Genomic DNA, 18782 nt, shown 5'->3' on the forward strand with positions numbered 1-18782 from the left:
CAGCTGAAGGAGTATTTTTACATTTTGCTTGCTGGCATGTTCCGTAGCTGACAGATTGGGGACAGCTCAGAGTAGCAAAGTGACAGAGATATAGACGACTGGACTCCTGTGGGTCTCACAGGGATATGCCTCCCTTTAAAGAACTGTAAATGCTTCTAATCATTGCCCAACTACATTAAGTCCACTTTAGATAAAGGTTTGACACAGATTTGAAAAATGAAATACTTTGAGGGCCATAGGGAACAAAGCAAGCAATCTTCAAACATCAAAAAACCTGTGGGATTCACTGTGCAGTAATATGATAGATGGCTTGACTAGACATGCCATTTCCTATTTTCTGCTTTCATTTTTCAGACCAGATTGCACTAAACCACAAAACCATCGTGTGTCCTATGATCGATGTCATTGACCACAACCACTTTGGCTACGAGGCACAGGCGGGGGATGCCATGAGAGGAGCTTTTGACTGGGAAATGTACTACAAAAGAATACCGATTCCTCCAGAGCTCCAGAGAGCTGATCCCAGCGACCCCTTTGAGTAAGTAGTGATAAAGAGGAGAGTGGAAAACATGAAGCTGAACAGACAAAGGAGGTAACTGTAGCAGAGGCATCCAAGCCCAGAAATTTCCATGTAGGCCACTTCGTGCTAATGACAGGTAGCAGAAGCAAACAACTTCTCTACAGGTTTAGAAAACCCCAAAACTAGGAAGAAGATCAGGGCAACAAGTTGCAGAATTCACAAGCTGTGCCTGGCAACACAAACCTTCCCCATCTTTTCTGGCCCAGTGGTTGTATGTAAAAGACACAGGAGCATACTTGTAGTTAGGAGAAGGTATTGGCATTGGAAAAGGAGTGAATGTGACTACAGTTATTCTGTTTATTCCACAGAGCACTTCCTGAATAGACTTTAGTTTAATGTTTTCTTTGCTAGAGATTGATGCAATACATGCATCAATAGCTGTGCCCACATTCTGCCAGCTGATGCTTTGTTTATGACTGATGATATTGCTACTGTATATGTATTGCTATAACTTAAACACGAGACTGTCAAACCTGAACACCGTCAAACTGATTTGTAAATAATGTTGGTAAACCGGCCTCCAATCCCAGTTTTATATAGGTCAGCTCATTCACAGGAATTATCTTCTGTTCTTCATAAAGATAGATTCCTTTTTCTTTTCTTGTAATTGTTCTCATGTTAAGATCAGCTAGAATTAATCTTCATCAGCAGAGAGAGAACAGGCAAACAGATGTGGTTCAATGTGACGGAGTCTCCACGCCTCTCACACAGTGTGCATCCCAGCAGGGCTGGCAGTGAGACTGACTCTGACGCTGTCGGTAGCTCTGGCTGAAATGCCATGCTGCAGATTTTGACATTTTAAAAACTCTGAAACTCTGTGTTTTTCCCTCCCCAAAACAAAACCTGGAAACAATAGCAACAGAAAACCTGTGTCTCTGGCCCAGACTCTGCACTATTTTGAAGTAATGGATCTGATTCATGCAGAAATTGACCCTTATATCCAGAGAATGACCAGCTCTGTACAGGGAGAAGTAGGTGATTATGGCATTTGGTGGGCTTATTTTCATTATTCTACTTGTTCCTTTTTACTTATCTCTATCTAGGCCCATCATTCTTCATCTTGCATTGGGGTAAGTGCTGATGAAGTACTTTCCATCAGCTGCCGGTGTGACCACTCCGCAACATAGATCCAGCTAGTGCAATCATATAACACTCCAGAGTTGCTAGAGCCTCCATTGCTCTTCCACAAGTCTTCCTGCTCCTCTAAGCACTTGTAATTTCTTGCCGCTTACTGAAAGTCACCTAGCACATCGTGTAATTTGGTTCAGCATTCAAAGTCTGTGTATGAGTAAAACTTCTATATTGCCAGTGTAGCTACAGGGTGTTTATCAGCCATTTCACACGTTTGCAGTTTGCAGTATGCATCTCTCAAAGACAAGAGAGGCCTGAAGAGGAGGTACTTGTAGGAAACTTTCTAGAACAGACAAGACTATGCAGTACAGAACAGATGTGGCAGTTTTGCATTGATCAGCATGCCAGCAGCTGTTACCCACCTTGTCCTGCCTGCCTTCACAAGAAACAACATATAGGACAGTGGGACCTGTGAACCTCTTGTAATTTGAGTTGTTGTCTCCCTAGAAAGGCAGTCAGGCTTCCTAGTTCTTAAAGAAATCACTGAAAGTCTTCCTTCGTTTTCCCCATCACAGAATCTGTGTCAGAGCGATGCAGGTGGAAAAGCAGCATTGCGTTTGGGACCACCATGTCCATCCCCACACATGGCAGCAGGATTGAAGGCTGGCTGAGCAGGACAACATCTGTGCTCAAAAGTACCCTCTGCCTAGAACAGAGAGGCTTTAGAAGTGTTTTATATAATCAGTATGAATTTGCTTAGGTGAGGAATTACTTTCTAATTCAAAGTCAGTCCTGCTTTTCTCCTAGGGCCTTGTCTGTTTACACCTCGAGCTTTTAGTACCTTGGTTACAACAAGTATGGTGAACATTACAAACCATTTTAGATATCAGTAACTTAATGAACCAAGACATCATCTATAGAATTAAAGAGACAGAACGGTTTTCCTTTAGGTGCACATACACTAAAACTAGAAATGGCTTCAACCAGCGCCATAATCTTTATGTTACTATTTTGTAAGCAGTAGGGATTTTTTTTTTAATTTAAGTTAAATATTTTGCTATTGGTATCCTAATAGCTTTATTTTTTGCCAACAGCATCAGATCTGAGCTGATCTTTAATGAACTGGAAAATTGCCAGCGTTTTTAGTAAAACACCAGCAAATAATGGGTACATGATCCAAAAATTGCGCTGATGAGTTTTTTTTCCTCTCACTTAAAATGCCAGCTCAGTATATGTGTTAAGCAGAAAAGATCACATCAGCCTAAGAAATAATGTACATAAAACCAGATCAAACTAAAGAAAAACTAAGAGCAGTCATTGTATTATCTGAATGATACATTTGCTTTGCATCTGCACATGATCAAAACACTGCTGCAGCAGACATCAGGAGAGTGTTTGCTGTTGACACAACAAACTGAAGTGTTGTCAGGTAGGCTTTTGGTGTGACAGAGCTTACTGAACTCCAATGCCAGCTGAGCTAGCATTTCTGGAATTAATTTCCTCCTCTTTTTTTTTTAACTGTATTCTACAACAGTCAGTGTTTGACAGGTGCTGTCCTGTGGGACACTGTCTATCTGGACACAGTCTTTCAGTTCAAAATCCCTCTTGTGAAGAATCTGGACATTCTCATCCATTTGCAGTGTGGGCTTGCTTTATTGTTTATACCCTGCAGTGCTGCTCAGGCAGCATCTCCACCCTTTGCTGTGACAGAACTTGGAGCTTTATCCCATATCTCAGCTTTTCCAGATGTACACCCACACCCATTCTCAGGCCCTCTGCAGTTGTTCGTGCCCAGTAGCTTTACGCCGGTTTGACTTGAAGTTTATGACTTTAGGACTGAGTATGGAACACTCTTGGAAGCTTCCAGCCTGCCCAGTATCAAATTCAGTTACAGATGACGTACCAGCACCAATCTGAAAGTCATATGACAAATCTATAACTGCATTTGGACCAGGCTGCATTCATCTACAAAATTTTTTTATCATTTCGGTTCACATGTAGTTTGTCACTGGCCACACCAAGGTTCCCATAGATCTCACTGAACCAAACTATAGCAATATAAAATGTGTTTTCCATCAAAGCTCCTATGTGAATTATTGGATATTGCTCTATGCTCATTGTAGTGTTTAGAAAAGTTTAACAACTATTCCAAAAATTGATTTCATGTAGCCTTTAAGATTAGCTGTTTTTCTGAAAGATCTGTGTTTCTGGTTTTGGGTGCACATTGAATCCTTGGAGGCATGGAAATTGGACTTCACTCCAATAATGTTGTCTTCCCATCCAGAGAATGGATTTGTGAATAAATTTGTGAACTCCTTGTTGATTTCCCTTTTTCATGTGCCAAAGAAACAACAGAAGTTTTATATTGCATTCAACTGGATCTGTCACACTTGCAGCTCATTGTAGTTGACTGTAGTGATTTTTCTCTTGCGATTCATGTACAGCTGCGCCAATGTATTCTGAAGAGGGCTTCATGCTATTTTCCTCTAATGCTTTCAGGGTTGTGTAAATGACAGAACAAATTGGTGTTCTGATGTATTGTGGGAAACTGTCAGATAATTGTGAAATCATCATCATGTCATGATGGTGCTCACTGTCTTGATGCCAGGGTCAGTGATCATTCAGCAGAATTTGAGATTACTTGGGAAATTTTCTTCTAGTCTCTAAGCAGGGAAGACCAGAGATGTCTGCCTCCTTTGTGGCAATCTCTCACTGGTTTGTTTCTCTGTCCTGGCAGAGGTTTGGGAGCATGCCATTGTGGGACATATGGGTTTGGGACGTAAGAGCATGCTCTTGTGTGGCTCGTTCTTTCTGTGGTGCAAGCACTCTAGTCTCTGGAGGAGTTTGCCTAGCTCAAGCGATTGCCACTTGAACTAATAGGGTGACCTTGTTACTATAATGGACTGTGATATACAGCATGTCAGTTTATGTGATTTAATAGCCTGTCTGGGCTAAAAGCTCTGTGGAACTTTAAAGCAGAGGTTTGATATGCTCAAGCCTGCTGGGGATGACTGCTCTTTATTTCCTGGCATCGCTTACATTACATCAATTCATGTTATCACATGCTCGATCTGAAAATGGGCATCAGTGTCCATTCTTGCCAGCAGCAACATATTTTTAAGCAGACAAGAAAACATCAGCAATTCAACTCAAAAAACTGTTTGGAAAAAAATCACAAACTAATCGCACAGATATAGCACAGATCAATTAGTGTAGGAAAGGGCTGCACAGCTCCACAGAGCAGTTTTATGGTGGTGTAACTTTATGATACAGGAGGGAGGGAGAGGTGTGAGTGAAACCTAACAGCATTGCTATTGAATTGCAACTTAAGATGGAAATCCTAACTGATGAGAGAAGTGTTGTGCTACTTACTAGATGACAAGACTTCTAGCATCTATCTGGAAAAGTTAGTAGGTTTTTTTTGTGTACTCCTTACTCTCCAAGAGTTCCTTTGTAAAACAGGTGTAGAGCTGTCATCTCCAGATCTCCCTGAAGGGAGATGAAGCTGAAGAATCATGTAATTCTAGTAAAGGAACAGAAGAATAGTTTGGCAAATACTCTGCTAGCCAAGGAACTTTATAACCTCTGATGAGTCATGTTAGATCCTGTACTCCGTTTCCTGTTTATAGAATAGTAGAGTCACTCCACTATTGCAAGGCTGCTTTGGGTATGAGTCTGGCAAACGTTACAGGGTTGAGGTCTTACAGTAACAGAGGCCACTTACGGTTTATGGATCTAATTTTGTTAAAATTTTGGACATGCTCGAGGGATTAAATTAGCTGATCAGTATATGTTTCTCTTCCTTTGCATCACAGACTCACCCTTGAATGTGATGTACGACCTTAATGTAGCCAGTTGTGTGTTAGTTTGGAAGATTACCTGGTGCTTTCTGTTGATTTGCATATCTAAAATCATATTCTTATCATGCAAGCTGTTGTCAGTGTGGTCTTTTATTTGACTTTGACATACTCTCAGAAATGCTCTCTTTTTCTGCAGCTCCTTACTTTCAGTATTTATATATACTTTTTACAACATGTTAGTGGAAAGAAAGTCTTTGCTAAGACTGCATTTCAAATCTGACAAGTACTTTTACAATTTTATGATCGTTTTCTGAAGTTTAAAAAGTGCTTTGGACAATGATTTCTGTTCTATAGCTCCCAATGCTTTATAGTCTGTGTCTTTTATGGCTGATTTCTGCCTATAAACATATTCATAAAACCTCTCACAACCAGAAACAATCGTCTATTTTTTTAAAGCCTGAGTATAATCTGCTGTTTCGAACTGTGCTACAGGAATGTTTGATGCAAAGGCATTATTCTACAGAGAAGCAGTCTCCAACCAGTGTGAGTTTTGATTTATTGTTTTGACAAGCTGTGTTCTGTAGAAGACTGTTAGTGGAGATAAACAACAGTGGAGGTAACAATAGCTTTTACAAACTGCCATCCACCCATGGCCCCATGAAAATCTCAGATTTTTTTTTTTCAATGAAAAACGCTGACACTACCACACCATTTATGAGTGAAAATATGCATATTCAATCGTTTTCTCCTGCCTTTGGTAGGACTTCAGAGTAGAGATCTGTACAACCAGTACCTTTTCTCTGAAGGCCAGTTCAGAAGAGAGAACTCTACAAAAAGTGTAACTTGTCAGAATAAAAAAAAAACCAAAATCATCAGGGATAAAGAGCTGCTGCTGGTATAACTTTCAGAACCTCACAAGAATCACCCAAGCAATTAGTTGAGTCCTGCATACTAGTTAGATTGGGCAGATTCAGGTTTCAAAGGCAACTTTCAATTGAATGTTGCTAATAGTTCATGCCTCTCAAGACAAAAGGGAACAAATTTTGATCATAATGACTTGATGCTGCAGTGCTGAAGTAGCTATGCTTTTTTTACTTCTGTGGAAACTCATATTTCCAATTTTCTTTCACACTTGGAGATTCATGGTTGGTACAAAAAGGTAGACATCTTGATTGTAATGTTTCTAGAGCTGTTAGCCTGCTACATCACATGAGTATTAGCTTTAGAGCTTGACAGTCTGTATGCCGGGGCAGAGTCATAGAGTGAGTCACCAACACTACCAGTAATTAGAAAGCTAAGTAGCTTCTGGACATGAATTTAGTATTTCTTTACATAAAAAAGACTAGGATGGTGGCCAAGAAGAAGACAGGAGATACTTTGCTCAGTGTGTACAGGTGAGCTATTAAACGCTATCAACATGCTACTTGGCTTTTAAAATTATAAAATCATGTCTGAACAATTTTCCTTGAAGAAAAAGAAAACAGCCTTTTAAAATCATTATTTTCTTTTTAATTGTATATTTTCAAGCCATTTTCTCTAGAACTTTCATGCAGAATTTGGTGACACCTATTGGTACAAGGAAACAAAAAGCCAACATTTCTCTTACGTTTTACAGTGTTTACCAGCGTAAATTTGGAAGTGACCTCTGTATCTACTTCCATTTCTGTTTGTTTGTTGTTGTGGGTTTTTTTTAAACAATGACCTATTGTTATCTAAAGCCCATATCTGTGCTACAGTTGCTTCCAACAAAAGAGAGAACAAAGACTAAAACCAATGACTAATTTTGTCAGACCCTTCAGTGTGTCAAACATTTTCCAAATCTGTACATTGATGCAAGTTCCACACGTGCTCATTGGCTCAAGTGTACTAATACCCTTTAGTATCTCTCTATTATATGCAGTTGGGGTCGGGGGGTAGTGTGTGTGTGTGTGTGCGTGTGTCTCGTTTCCCCCTTACTCTGCATAGTCTGCCAGATACTCCATGGTATCATGATGTGTCTCTTCCTTTCCCCTGCAATGCTCATGGTTTTTTTTTCAGAACCAGCAATCATCTAAGCATAATATAGAAGCATCTTCACCTGCTGATACATACCTTCTGTTTTGTTGTTTTTTTTTTTCTACATGGAATAACTCTGCCGTGTTGGCATAGGACCCCTTAGCCCTGAGGTGAAGAGATTTTTCTGGCTTCCACACTGAAGAAATTAAGCTGCCAGTGCAGTATGTGCTGAAAGCGTGAAAAGAAGGTCTAGGAAGAAACTTATATACAGCCAGTGTTTCAGTACTATCCTTATCTGTAATATCTAACCAGAAAATTTCTTACCACACCTTTAACACTCTTATGTTTTGTCATGGACACTGTGCACTGGGAGGAGACCTTTTAAGTACTTGAGGACTCATGTCAGATCAGTTAACTATTCCTTTTCAAGTAAATTATCTTATTTTTTTCAATCTCTCTTAATAAGTCATGTTTTCTAGATCTCTGATTATTACCTTTGCCCTCCTCTGCACTTTTTCCATACTGAGAGCAGAGGCTGGGCCACCCAAAGCCTTATGATTGCCTAGTAGCATAAGCAGGTGACTTTGCCTGTCTCAGAGGCTATGTTCCTGTTTATATTTCTTTGACGTTGTTGATTCATTGCAGGCTTGTGCTCTGGTCTAACCTCCATATCATTTTCTGCAGAACTGGTGTCTAGCCAAGTGTTCATCATCTTCCTCTTGTGATGCAGATTTTATCTTTTTGAAAGCAAGGCATTTATCTTCATATCCACATTAAGTGCCATGTCCAAAGAGGTGCTGTGTCTTCATTATCCATAGTTCAGTGTGATACTTTAACATTTTGAATTTTATCTTTTTTGCCTTTGTTTACTTCACTTCTCCAATTTGCCAAGATTTTGAATTCTGAGTAGCTCTCCAATTAGTTTACAGCCTATTGCAATATTATTTGGGCTCTATTTGAGATTCATGCAAACGGCAAACTGTGTTCTAAATCCTGATTGTAAGAATGCCTGTTTGACTCATGCCGGAACTCAAAATATGCAATGTCTCTGGCTTTCCAGCACTACATCCAGTGGTTCCTCCATTTTCTTAGCCAAAAAAAGCAGCATGTTCCACTTCTGTGGCCCTGGAAAATCTGTTGGATTTGGAAGCCTTGCTTCCTGCCAAGCAAACCTTTGTAAAATGGTGTGCAAGGCTTGCTCCTCATGCTCTAGATAGCCTCAGATTTACAGCACAGTGGCAGTTGGCTCTTCAGGTCCCTTTCCAGACCCAAGACCAAGATCTAGGACCTCATGGGCATGTCTCAAACTGATATGGTAATACACAAAGCCCTGTTTGAAGCTCTGTGGAGTGGGGTTGCTGAAGTGCACCATGCAAGTTTTTAATATAACACTGAACTGAATCAGATGCAAGGCAATGTTTGCAGATGCTTTCTCAATACAATTTCTATTTTTATGTTGAGAGGAGATTGGTTTTTAGTCATGGCTACCAGCAGTTTTTGCATCTGACAATCATTATGTCTCATCCACATTTCTGTACTTGTTAACCCTGGAAGTTATCTGTGAATCAGAGCTTTTATCTGAGACTCGAGTGAGAAAAAGAGAGTTGATACAAAGAGAATTCAGTATAGCTATTGACATGATGAGGAACTTGGAAATAAGATAAGCAAGATCGCTTTTTGAGTTATCTGTAAACATACTAGCATCTGGTTTCTTTTCATGTAAGTAACCAAAATACGGTTATTCTAGCTAGAAGGTAAGTTTTGTCAAAAGGCAAAGGCAAATGCCTCCAGCAACCTTACCAAGGTGAAAATTATGATAAGCACTCCAAATTAGTCTCTATTCCTTTATTTATAAAATGCTATGCATATCTTTTGAGAGACCAGGAACAAATGAGCCTCTAAACAGTTGACATTTGTTATTCCATAGACTGCCAAGACAATGTCCTTTATTAGGGAATAAGATTCATATATCAGCTTTGCTCGTTTCTAGAAATACCTATTTCCTGTGTCAGAAAACATCATATAACCATCTCTTCAAGTGAATTGTTTGGAAAATGAACCCCTCTGATTTTTTCGGTTGTTAAGTTGGTGTGCCAGTGTTATTTTCAGTGCTGGAGAGGCGTTGTAGGCATTAAATTACACAAGTCCATTTGTCCCCTACAGAGGACAAGGTGCCTGTGAGGAGAGAGGAGACTTGCTCCCTCCGCTCTCCTGGTTCTCCAGCGGAAAGTTTAGCTGATTTTGCAGAATTTCTTTGGCTTTTTTTTGTGCTAGGGCAAATAACCTCTCTATTTTCCCGTGCGTACAAATGACCTGTGGCCGTGCAATGTGTTAGAAGTGGAAGAGATGGTGATAAGCCAGGAGCACAGTGGGAGAACAGTAACAATGTTTTCCCTTTTGAAGCATTGTGAATGTGCAAAGGACCTCTCAGAGTACCCGAGAAAAAGGTAAACAGCGGGGAAGAAAGTAGTTTGGAGCAGTATTTTCAGACCACTGTCTGGGGACCTCAGGGTAGTGGTTTCGAAGAGACTCCCAGAAGGCACTGAAGGAAAGCAAACTTACTAAGTTCTCAGCCCATGGGAAATGTTTCAGGTCCCCAGCTTGCTGCTTTGCAACGGGTTTGAATGCCCAGCCCATTTTGTAGTGATCCTTTTTGACAGAATGACAGTTTAAACAGCAGAACCGCTCAAAGTGCAATCTTTGTTCCTGACTTGTTCAAAGGGCATTCAAGGAAGAAGAACAGCCCTTTGTTATAGGTTGCCTGTCTCCACAGTTGTAGTTGCGATCTATATAATTAATTTATATAGCTAAACCATAGGGGCCATGTTATTTCAGGGATGTTCTCATTTGACCTTAAATCAAGCGGCTTAAACAAAACAGAGAAGTTATTAGAAATGTCCAACTATATTTCCTTAATTTTACACTTTATCTTATATTACTGTAATTGTTTGCATTTCCATTTGTGCTAAACAGTGATATTATTATTATTATTCTGTAGCAGAGAAATGTTAAGAGACATTATTGCATTTTTCGTAAATCACAACATATTATCACTATTGCAACCAATTTCCAGTGTGAGTTCTTATAATGATAATTTAATAGATTCATAAATTTTTAATACCAAAACAGTATTGTGACTGTCTCAGTGGAAGTGGTAATACTTTAATTCATATACTGGAAGGTAATAACATGCTTATAATTGAAGTAGGCATGAAAGGACTCAAAACTTGTCAAGATGTGGGTATTGGGATGACTGAGACTATACATTTTTTTAATACTGCTTTTTAAAATGTCATATAACAGAATAATGATCAAGGTTTTTAAAAATACTTGATAACACGAGGTCAGGTATTAGACAATGTGTCTTTTGATCACTTGTTTAACTTGCTGTCTTTTTACTTTCATTAATATTTTTTTGAATATGGAAGTTTTCTAAGTTCTGTGGGCACAGCTGACCATAGGCTGTAAGAACATCTGTGGCAAGGAGGGCGGATAGATGGGCCTTAACTGGAGACAGATTTCATCTGTCTCATCTAATGCTTATTAAGAAATCTAACCTCGGTTAAATTGTATTATACAAACCTTCAATTGTATCAAGGACTGCCAAGTAGCTGTTTTCTGCAGTGATTACTGAACTTACATCTCCACCTACTGGTTGATGGGGCAAAGTCACACTCTAATGTTAGGTTTGAATGAAATCCAGGTAGTCTTTTGCCTGTAAGAGCTTTTCTTCTGATATTAAAATCATTTGCAGCCACGATTTTTAGGGGAAGTTTGTTCAAAGTTGACCTATGCATATTGCCTAGGTCTTAATAAAGAAAACATAACAAGATTTTTAAATCAGAAAAAAAAAAAAAGTGTTTAAACCCACCTACAGATCCTTTCAGTGGGAATGCAAGAGCACATCCAAGAGCCAAGTACACAGTAGACCTGTAGAAAGTTATTCCTGTGTAACTCAGTAAAACTTAATAGCATAACCATAATAATGTCACTAGAGAAATCATATTTTAAAAAGAAAAATCTGTTGTAGCAAAGAACTCAGCTGATCCATAGGATGATTATCAGTGCTGGCAGCCAGCAGCAAAAAAAAAAAAAAAGGAAAAAGAAAAAAAAAAGAAAACAAAATCCTAATAGCAATTTAGAGGTTAGCAAAGAGAAGAGGCTGAAATTTAGTAAGAAAAAGTTCAAAGTCAAAGTGGACCCATAATGAGAATCTCTTTCAGAATAGATTTAATCCATTGGCATCAGTAGAGGAATAGAAGTGCTTTTTGTAAAAGCTGATCATAGACAGCAGCAACTCTACAGCTGGATAACAGCTGTCAAAAGGGCAAACCCAATCCTGGAACTTACTTTGCTGTAGCCCTTGACTCTTCATAGTTATGGAATATTTCAGAATCTCAAATGACTCCCTCCTACTGTTCCTCACAGGTCAGGATATCATCTCCTCTCAGCCCCAGATGGAATCTGTCACGCTTCTGTTGTCTTTTAGACACTATAACCTTTTCCTCGTTTCCCCAGGGAGAAGGGGAGAACATAGAATAAACAGACACACAATTACAGCATGGAGTGTTCTTTTACACTTTACATTTTCTCCAAAGATTTTGCTTTCTTGTTCGTTATGATGGGGCATTCATCTGCGGGAGTTGAAGTCACATCCTCTCTACCTGCACTTTAAATTCTTTTGACTGGCATTTCTACTGAATCTACTTAATTTCTGCAGAATTGGCAAGTCTCTGGCTTCAGGAAGCTTCCTACTTAAAATTACATTGGTAAAATCTTAACTGTTGTGAGGAATATTAAGTACGCAATCTCCCTAGTAATCATACAAAGAATAAATACAGTACAGCACGTGATGAAACTAGAAATGCTTGGGCATTTCTAGTGATGCTTGGGCTGAGTAATAGTAACTCTTCCACACATACACTGTTAGTTTTGTGGAGACTCAGTTTAGATCAGATGCCCCATCAGGTGCATATACAAAAAAGTCATACGAGCCATTTAGAATTAAGTATTATTTTCCCATGTTAAATAGTGCTAGAATTCAGATGCTAAATGAAGTAGGTTTCTTCAACTTTTTTTTTCTCTGAGCAATTTCTTCAAATAGCTACAGAAATAAGAAAAAATAAAAAAAAAACAAGGGTATGCCCTGAATGCAAAAACAGCTATTACCCAGCTGGAAAATAAATTTTTCAGAAATGTGGGAGATAACTGAAAGAAGCTTGAAAGGCACTTTGCTCTGTATCTGTAAGCAATAGGCACCAGCAGAAATATTAATTACCTAGTGAAACGATAGCGGTAGTTCTCAAGATAGCTGATTTTTAATGATTTAATTTGACTCGGATAAAGTTAATTATGAAACTTTATTAAATTAATTTGTAAACGTCTGTGTGTTATGACATTCTGGACATAATAGAGAATCCAAAATATCCTGACAGCAGAACTGAAGCAGAAAGTGGAGTTCAAACCATAAAGCCATGACATCAGCAGGACTAGAGGGCTTCCTGCAACTTGACAGCAGCAGAGATGATGCCTCGGATCTCTGAAAATGCTGATTTTTCTGGAAATGAATTGAACGTACCTAAGCAGCCGGGTTGTTTAAAAATAATTGATCTATCAGATAACTCCTGGTCTGTTGCTGAAGAGAAACCACATCCTGTTTCTCTCTTCATTTTGATGGACTTCTTCAACTTCTTCTCATAAAATACCAGATTCATAATTCCTCTGATTATTCTGGCGCAGCTCTAAGTTTAGCTTCATTTCTCCTTTTTTGAAAATAGCAGGCCAGATTTGTATGCAGCATCATACTCCTCAGCAGTGCTATTGATCTATATCTGCTGGAAGGATCTCTACTAATAGATCTTAAAGTCGCATTTGCCCTTTCCAAAGCTTATCTGATACCTTTTTTCATCCATTCCTGAACTGTCTGACCTTGCACATCTCAGACACTCAGAACAGCTATTCTTGCAAAAGTTCAAATCTTGACTCTGATGAGGTAATGGGCACAAGATGTAGAGGAGAGCAGCAAGATGAGATGTATTTGAAAGGTTCCCTGAGAACTTTGATGTTCCTTTTCCAAAATTGAGTCCATTTTCATTCAGTAAGTGTTGCTGGTTTTTCACTTCTATTTCTAATGAAGCTTGAAATTAACATAGTTTTTTGGTTTACTTTCTTATTTGCCACAATATCGTTGATAGTAATAGCATGGCACTGAGAATACTTCTTGTAAAGCTGGAGGCAGAAGTATTTTGGATAGGCCTTGTATGTTGGGAGGAGGAGTGTTCTGAGTTATTGGATCCTTCCTGATATAACTAATACTTAATATCTCTACACTTAAACTACTAACTGTTTGCAGGGGTAGACAGTCCATGTGAATCTAAGTTAAAAGCTATTTTGACTCTAAACTCTTTGGTAGCATGACTTTAACATGGATGCTGTTTTATTAAAAAGCTCAAGTAAACACATTAATTTTCTTTTTTGTGATTTAATTTTATTATTGTTATTGTAATAGCATGGAAAACCAATGTTTTTTTAAGGGAAGAATTATAGCAGTTAATCATTCTGAAATATTTGAAAAATATAGATGAGCATATTAGAATCATAGAATATCTCAAACTGGAAGGAACCGATAAGGATCATAGAGTCCAACTCCCTCCTCCTTGCAGGACTACCTAAAACTAAACCATATGACTGAGAGTGTTGTCCTTGAACTCCTTGAACTCTAACAGGCTTGGTGCCATGACCACTTCCCTGGGGAGCCTTTCCCAGTGACCAACTACCCTCTCAGTGAAGAACCTTTTCCTAATGTCTAATCTGAGCTCCCCCTGACGCAGCTTCATTCCATTTCTTCATGTCTTATTGCTGATCACCAGAGAGAGGAGATAGCACCTCTCCCTCCATTGCTTCATTGTAGACTGCAGTGAGGTTTCCCCTCCGCCTTCTCTTCTCCAAGCTGATCAAGCCAAATGACCTCAGCTGCTCCTTGTAAGTCTTGCCTCAAGATCTTTCACCATCTCAGTTGCCTTCCTCTGGATGCACTCTAACAGTGTGATGTCTTTCTTATATCGAGGCACCCAAAACTGCACACCCTGCTCGGAGGTGGGGCCGCACCAGTGCAGTGTAGAGTGGGACAACCGTCTCCCTCGACTGGCTAGCTATGCTGTGCTTGATGCACCCTAGGACACGGTTGGCCCTTTTGGCTGCCAGGGGACACTGTTGACTCATATTCAACTTGCCATCAACCCAGACCCACATATATCTTTCCACAGGGCTGCTCTCCAGCCTTTCATCCCCCAATTTGTATGTATAACCAGGATTGCCGTATCCCAGGTGGAGAATCCACCACTTGCTCTTGTTTAATTTCATACAGTTGGTGACTGCCTAGCTCTCTAGTCTATCTAGATCTCTCTGTAAGTCCTCTCTACCCTTGAGGAAGTCCACAGCTCCTCCTAGTTTAGTATCATCAGCAAATTTACTTAACGTACGTTTGATTCCTGTGTCCAGATCATTTATAAAAATATTGAAGAGAACTGGCCCTAAAATTGAGCCCTAGGAAACCCCACTGGTGACTGGCCACCAGCCTGATGTAAGCTCATTTACTGTAACTCTTTGAGCCCAACTCGTCAGCCTTATTTTAGCAAGATTTTAATAAGTAAATTTTGTCAGCTGGAAGCGTGACAGGAATGACTAGCATTTTGATATTCAGAATACACCTTGAGACTTCTGATGTCTTGTATGTTTGCTATCTGTTTAAATAAACTTGGCGCTAGCCATAAGGTCAGACTCTGTTAATATTTGCTTTGGAGAATTCTGCCTTTCTGAGCCTTTTTTGGTCTTTGGTTTCCATCCCTGTAAGAGTAATGTTAACAGAATATACCTCTTTCCAGAGATATGATAGTAATGGAGAAAGTAAACTTTGGTGTCCTTAATCCATTTTTCAAAGTTAAGTATTTCAGTCTGAAGAATGTACTGCTTTGGAGATTCTCTTGTTGGGACTCAAAAAAATCTGTAGATGATAAGAGTAGTTGGAGCAGTAGTAGCTCATTGCAGTGCCAGAGGCAGGGCTGGTAACTGATGTGCTGTCAGATTTGTTAGCTAAAACAGACCTCTGGGGATTTTCATGACAGCTTTCCTTTCTGCCCATTTCATATTCCATATTTCTGAATTATTCAGCATTGCTCCTCCTAAGTCAGATCGTGTCTCTAGAGTATAATTAGATAAGCAATGGTTAAAAACAGGAAAAAAAAGAAATTATATATTCATTGCTTTGTGAATACTTGAATAGCAGTTTAAAATAGCAGCTATAGTTCACAGGAACCTGGAGGCAGGGCTAGGAAACTCTAGAAAAGATATCCAGGCCTCGGTCAAGTTAATAACAAAATTCCTATTGTATGAAACAGAGAAAAAAAAAAACTCTAAAAATATGTAAAACCAGATAGACTTAAACTAATGCTGAAATGTGATCTGTCCTACATCTGTCTTGCTCTTAACAGAAATGGAAGGACAGTCCCTTTCTCAATGTGTTAAATGCTTTGGTGGTTCTTTTTCCATGCCTCATCTTTTTTACAAATTGAAATTAGTTTAGTTCTTACCAAGATAATAATGAGAATATTTAGCTCATGTTTGATCTACTGCTTTCATTGCTGGAGCAATGTTGTGCTAAAAAAAAAAAAAGGAGTGATATTTCAGGATTGGGAGCTTGGTAAGCTTTTGATTGGGCATCTAGGTTTTAATATTTGTCTTATGGCAAAGTCAAGGTATTCCCAGTTGATTTCCTTTCAATATGAATAGGCTGGTTTAGCTTAAAAAGCATTGTTCTTCTTGGCAATCATTATGCACCTCTAATCTGTGGCAAAATGTGCTAACAGGTATGCAGAATACATAACCTCTGTCTTTGCTGTCACTGATTTATATGGGAGAAACAGGCTTTGCCGCTGATCCCTTGGTCAGTGCCAAGTGAACCCACTTTGATTTTTCCTGTGGAAGACAGATATTTGTTAGATGGCTGCTGGCTAAAATGAACCCTTGAAAGTCTCTGAAAGACAATGGGCACACTCCCTCTTGGGATTGAAACAAAGTTTTAAGAAATTAAATGAGAAAATTATTTTGTTAATTCCATGAGCACCTAATGAAAAGAAATGACTTTTTGTTTCTTTGACCTCTCACTAGAAGCTTTTAAAGAAGATCTTTCTTGAAAGTTTTTGTTTGCATCACAAGCTTTAGTGACTGTGCTATCAAAGCATCCCACTGAAGTAGGAAGATATTAATATTGAATTTAATAGATGAAACACAGAACAAGTGACTTACTGGAGAGGCATGTGGTAAAGCTAGGAACAGAGCAAAAATCATTGTAATTGTCGCAAATATCGCTTTGTTGTCTTGACAAAAGAATTAGACATTATGGATTTGGGTAACTTTGATATTTTGAACCATTATTACACCTAGGGTCTTGAGGAAAGAAATAGCACTTTCCCACAGGAATACAGGACTTGAAGGGCTGTATTTCTTCTTATTGCTGTATGTCACTGCTAATGCATATGCTTTTTGCAGCTCTCTGCATTTGAATTTGTCAATAATTTGCCAACCTTCCGATTGTCTATAAACTGTCTCATACTAAACTCACTACACTAAGGTGCTGAAGTGTTAAAGTCAAATGGAAGTGTCCACAGAGGACTATTGAGGCCAAATTTTGCTACCACATCTTGGACCTTCTTCCCCATTTTCTCCAGCTGTTAACTTTCTTTATAATTTAACTAAATTAACTAGTTAATTAGCTTTTTAGCAGAAATTAAAAAAAAAAAACCCAAGCATTTCCTAAAATATTTTGGACATTTAGCTATTGTGTATAAATTTAAGAAAATAACACAAAAATCAATTCCACTAATATTTAATGTCAGCTGCAACCCCTTTCTGTTTGTCTTCAGTTGATGCATACATAGCTTTGTTATCTCAAAAATGCATGGAAATTATATTTCAGGTTTCTATGTACAGGCTTTATTGGAAAGCTAATGGGCAGCTGTATATTTACGTGGAAGCAAGGAGAAAGCAGTATCGTACCAGGTGACTCGGTTGACTGGTCACAACAAATACAGCTCAGAGTATGGAACTTTTGATCCATGAAGATAAATTTCAAAATATTATTAATGGAAGAATTTTGATTGACAAGGACTCTCGGAGAAAAGTGTGCTGCAAGTATTTTGTAAGTCTAAAAAGAAACTGATTTCATCAAGGAAAATGTTTTGAATTCGAGATTTCTGAATGCAAATGTCAATGTTATGGAAAATAAGTGAGAAGAATAAAACCAAATGTTTTGTCAGAATTGTTATGCTTTATCATTATCAGAAGTAAGCTTGATTACTGAGTAGAGCATCCTGGAGGACAGGCTTAAAGCCAAATTAGCCATCTGTCCATATTAGTTACCTACAGGAGTGGTGTCAGAGTTGGCTCCAGGGACACTCCAGCTGGTGTCCTCCGAGGGAAATACTGGATGTCATCAATCTGATTGCAACCTTGCAGACACACTTTCCTGCCCTGAAGGTAGGGTCAACACACTCTGATAATAACAAGAACAAGCAGAAGTGAGCCAGGGAAAAGTTGTTTGAGACGGAGCTTATGCTGGCTGTGGCTTCCCCAGGTTCTTCCAAAACTGCAGTGATTCTGCAGTTCTAATTTCAAGCACCAGAAGCCTGCAGATCTGGGGCATCATTGCAGATGCAAATGATATTGCTGGATGCAGCATAACTGGAAAGGGTGGGCATACTGTTCTGGGTCTCAGAAGCAGCCTGAAATTCAGAATGCCCCCAGGAGTGCTCTGTCAAGTACGGCAGACACAGGGGTTTCCCCAATGATTTGTAAATCTGATCTAGAGAGTGAGAAGGAGGAGGATTTGTGTGGTATACAATATTATGTATACTTACTATGAAATTTTGGGACAGGCAAGAGGCAGGTTTATTGAATGACCCTGGAAGAAGGGAAAAGAAAAGGACAGTGGTAGATATTACAGAGTACTTAATCTGTGTTTGGAGGCTGTTATAAACCATCTAGTCAGAAAGAAGTTAATAAGGCTCTCTGAGCATGGAAATAGAAAAATAAATACTAAATAATCCACTTGCAGTTATCTAAAAGATAATAAAATTATTAGTACAGGCTTATTAGGAATTGACCCTGTCATAGAACTTTAATTTCCTTCTTTGATAGAGGGTGTGGTGCTGTGAGACCCAGGGAGAATACAACCAGCTCACTGCCAACAGGCTGGGGAGAGGATGCTTCTGCTGTTGGGCAGTCTGTCACAGTGCTGACTTAGTGCTGCCTCCTGTGCTTTACAGTGTCCATCTCCAGGA

General features: G+C 39.1%; 2 protein-coding genes across 2 annotated transcripts in view; one reads left to right on the forward strand and one right to left on the reverse strand.

Moving 5' to 3' along the window:
* Nucleotides 1-18782, reverse strand: part of SCRG1 (stimulator of chondrogenesis 1) — a 780146-nt gene that overhangs the window by 550390 nt on the left and 210974 nt on the right. The gene's annotated exons all lie outside the window — the stretch shown is intronic.
* Nucleotides 1-18782, forward strand: part of GALNTL6 (polypeptide N-acetylgalactosaminyltransferase like 6) — a 487857-nt gene that overhangs the window by 406403 nt on the left and 62672 nt on the right. Inside the window, exon 6 of the mRNA XM_086746397.1 lies at nt 355-538. Within this exon, the coding sequence (XP_086602523.1) occupies nt 355-538 (184 nt within the window). The remainder of the gene's footprint in view (nt 1-354; nt 539-18782) is intronic.

This window comes from Chlamydotis macqueenii, chromosome 4 (assembly GCF_036417535.1).
Source record: "Chlamydotis macqueenii isolate bChlMac1 chromosome 4, bChlMac1.mat, whole genome shotgun sequence".
Classification (NCBI taxonomy): Eukaryota; Metazoa; Chordata; class Aves; order Otidiformes; family Otididae; genus Chlamydotis; species Chlamydotis macqueenii.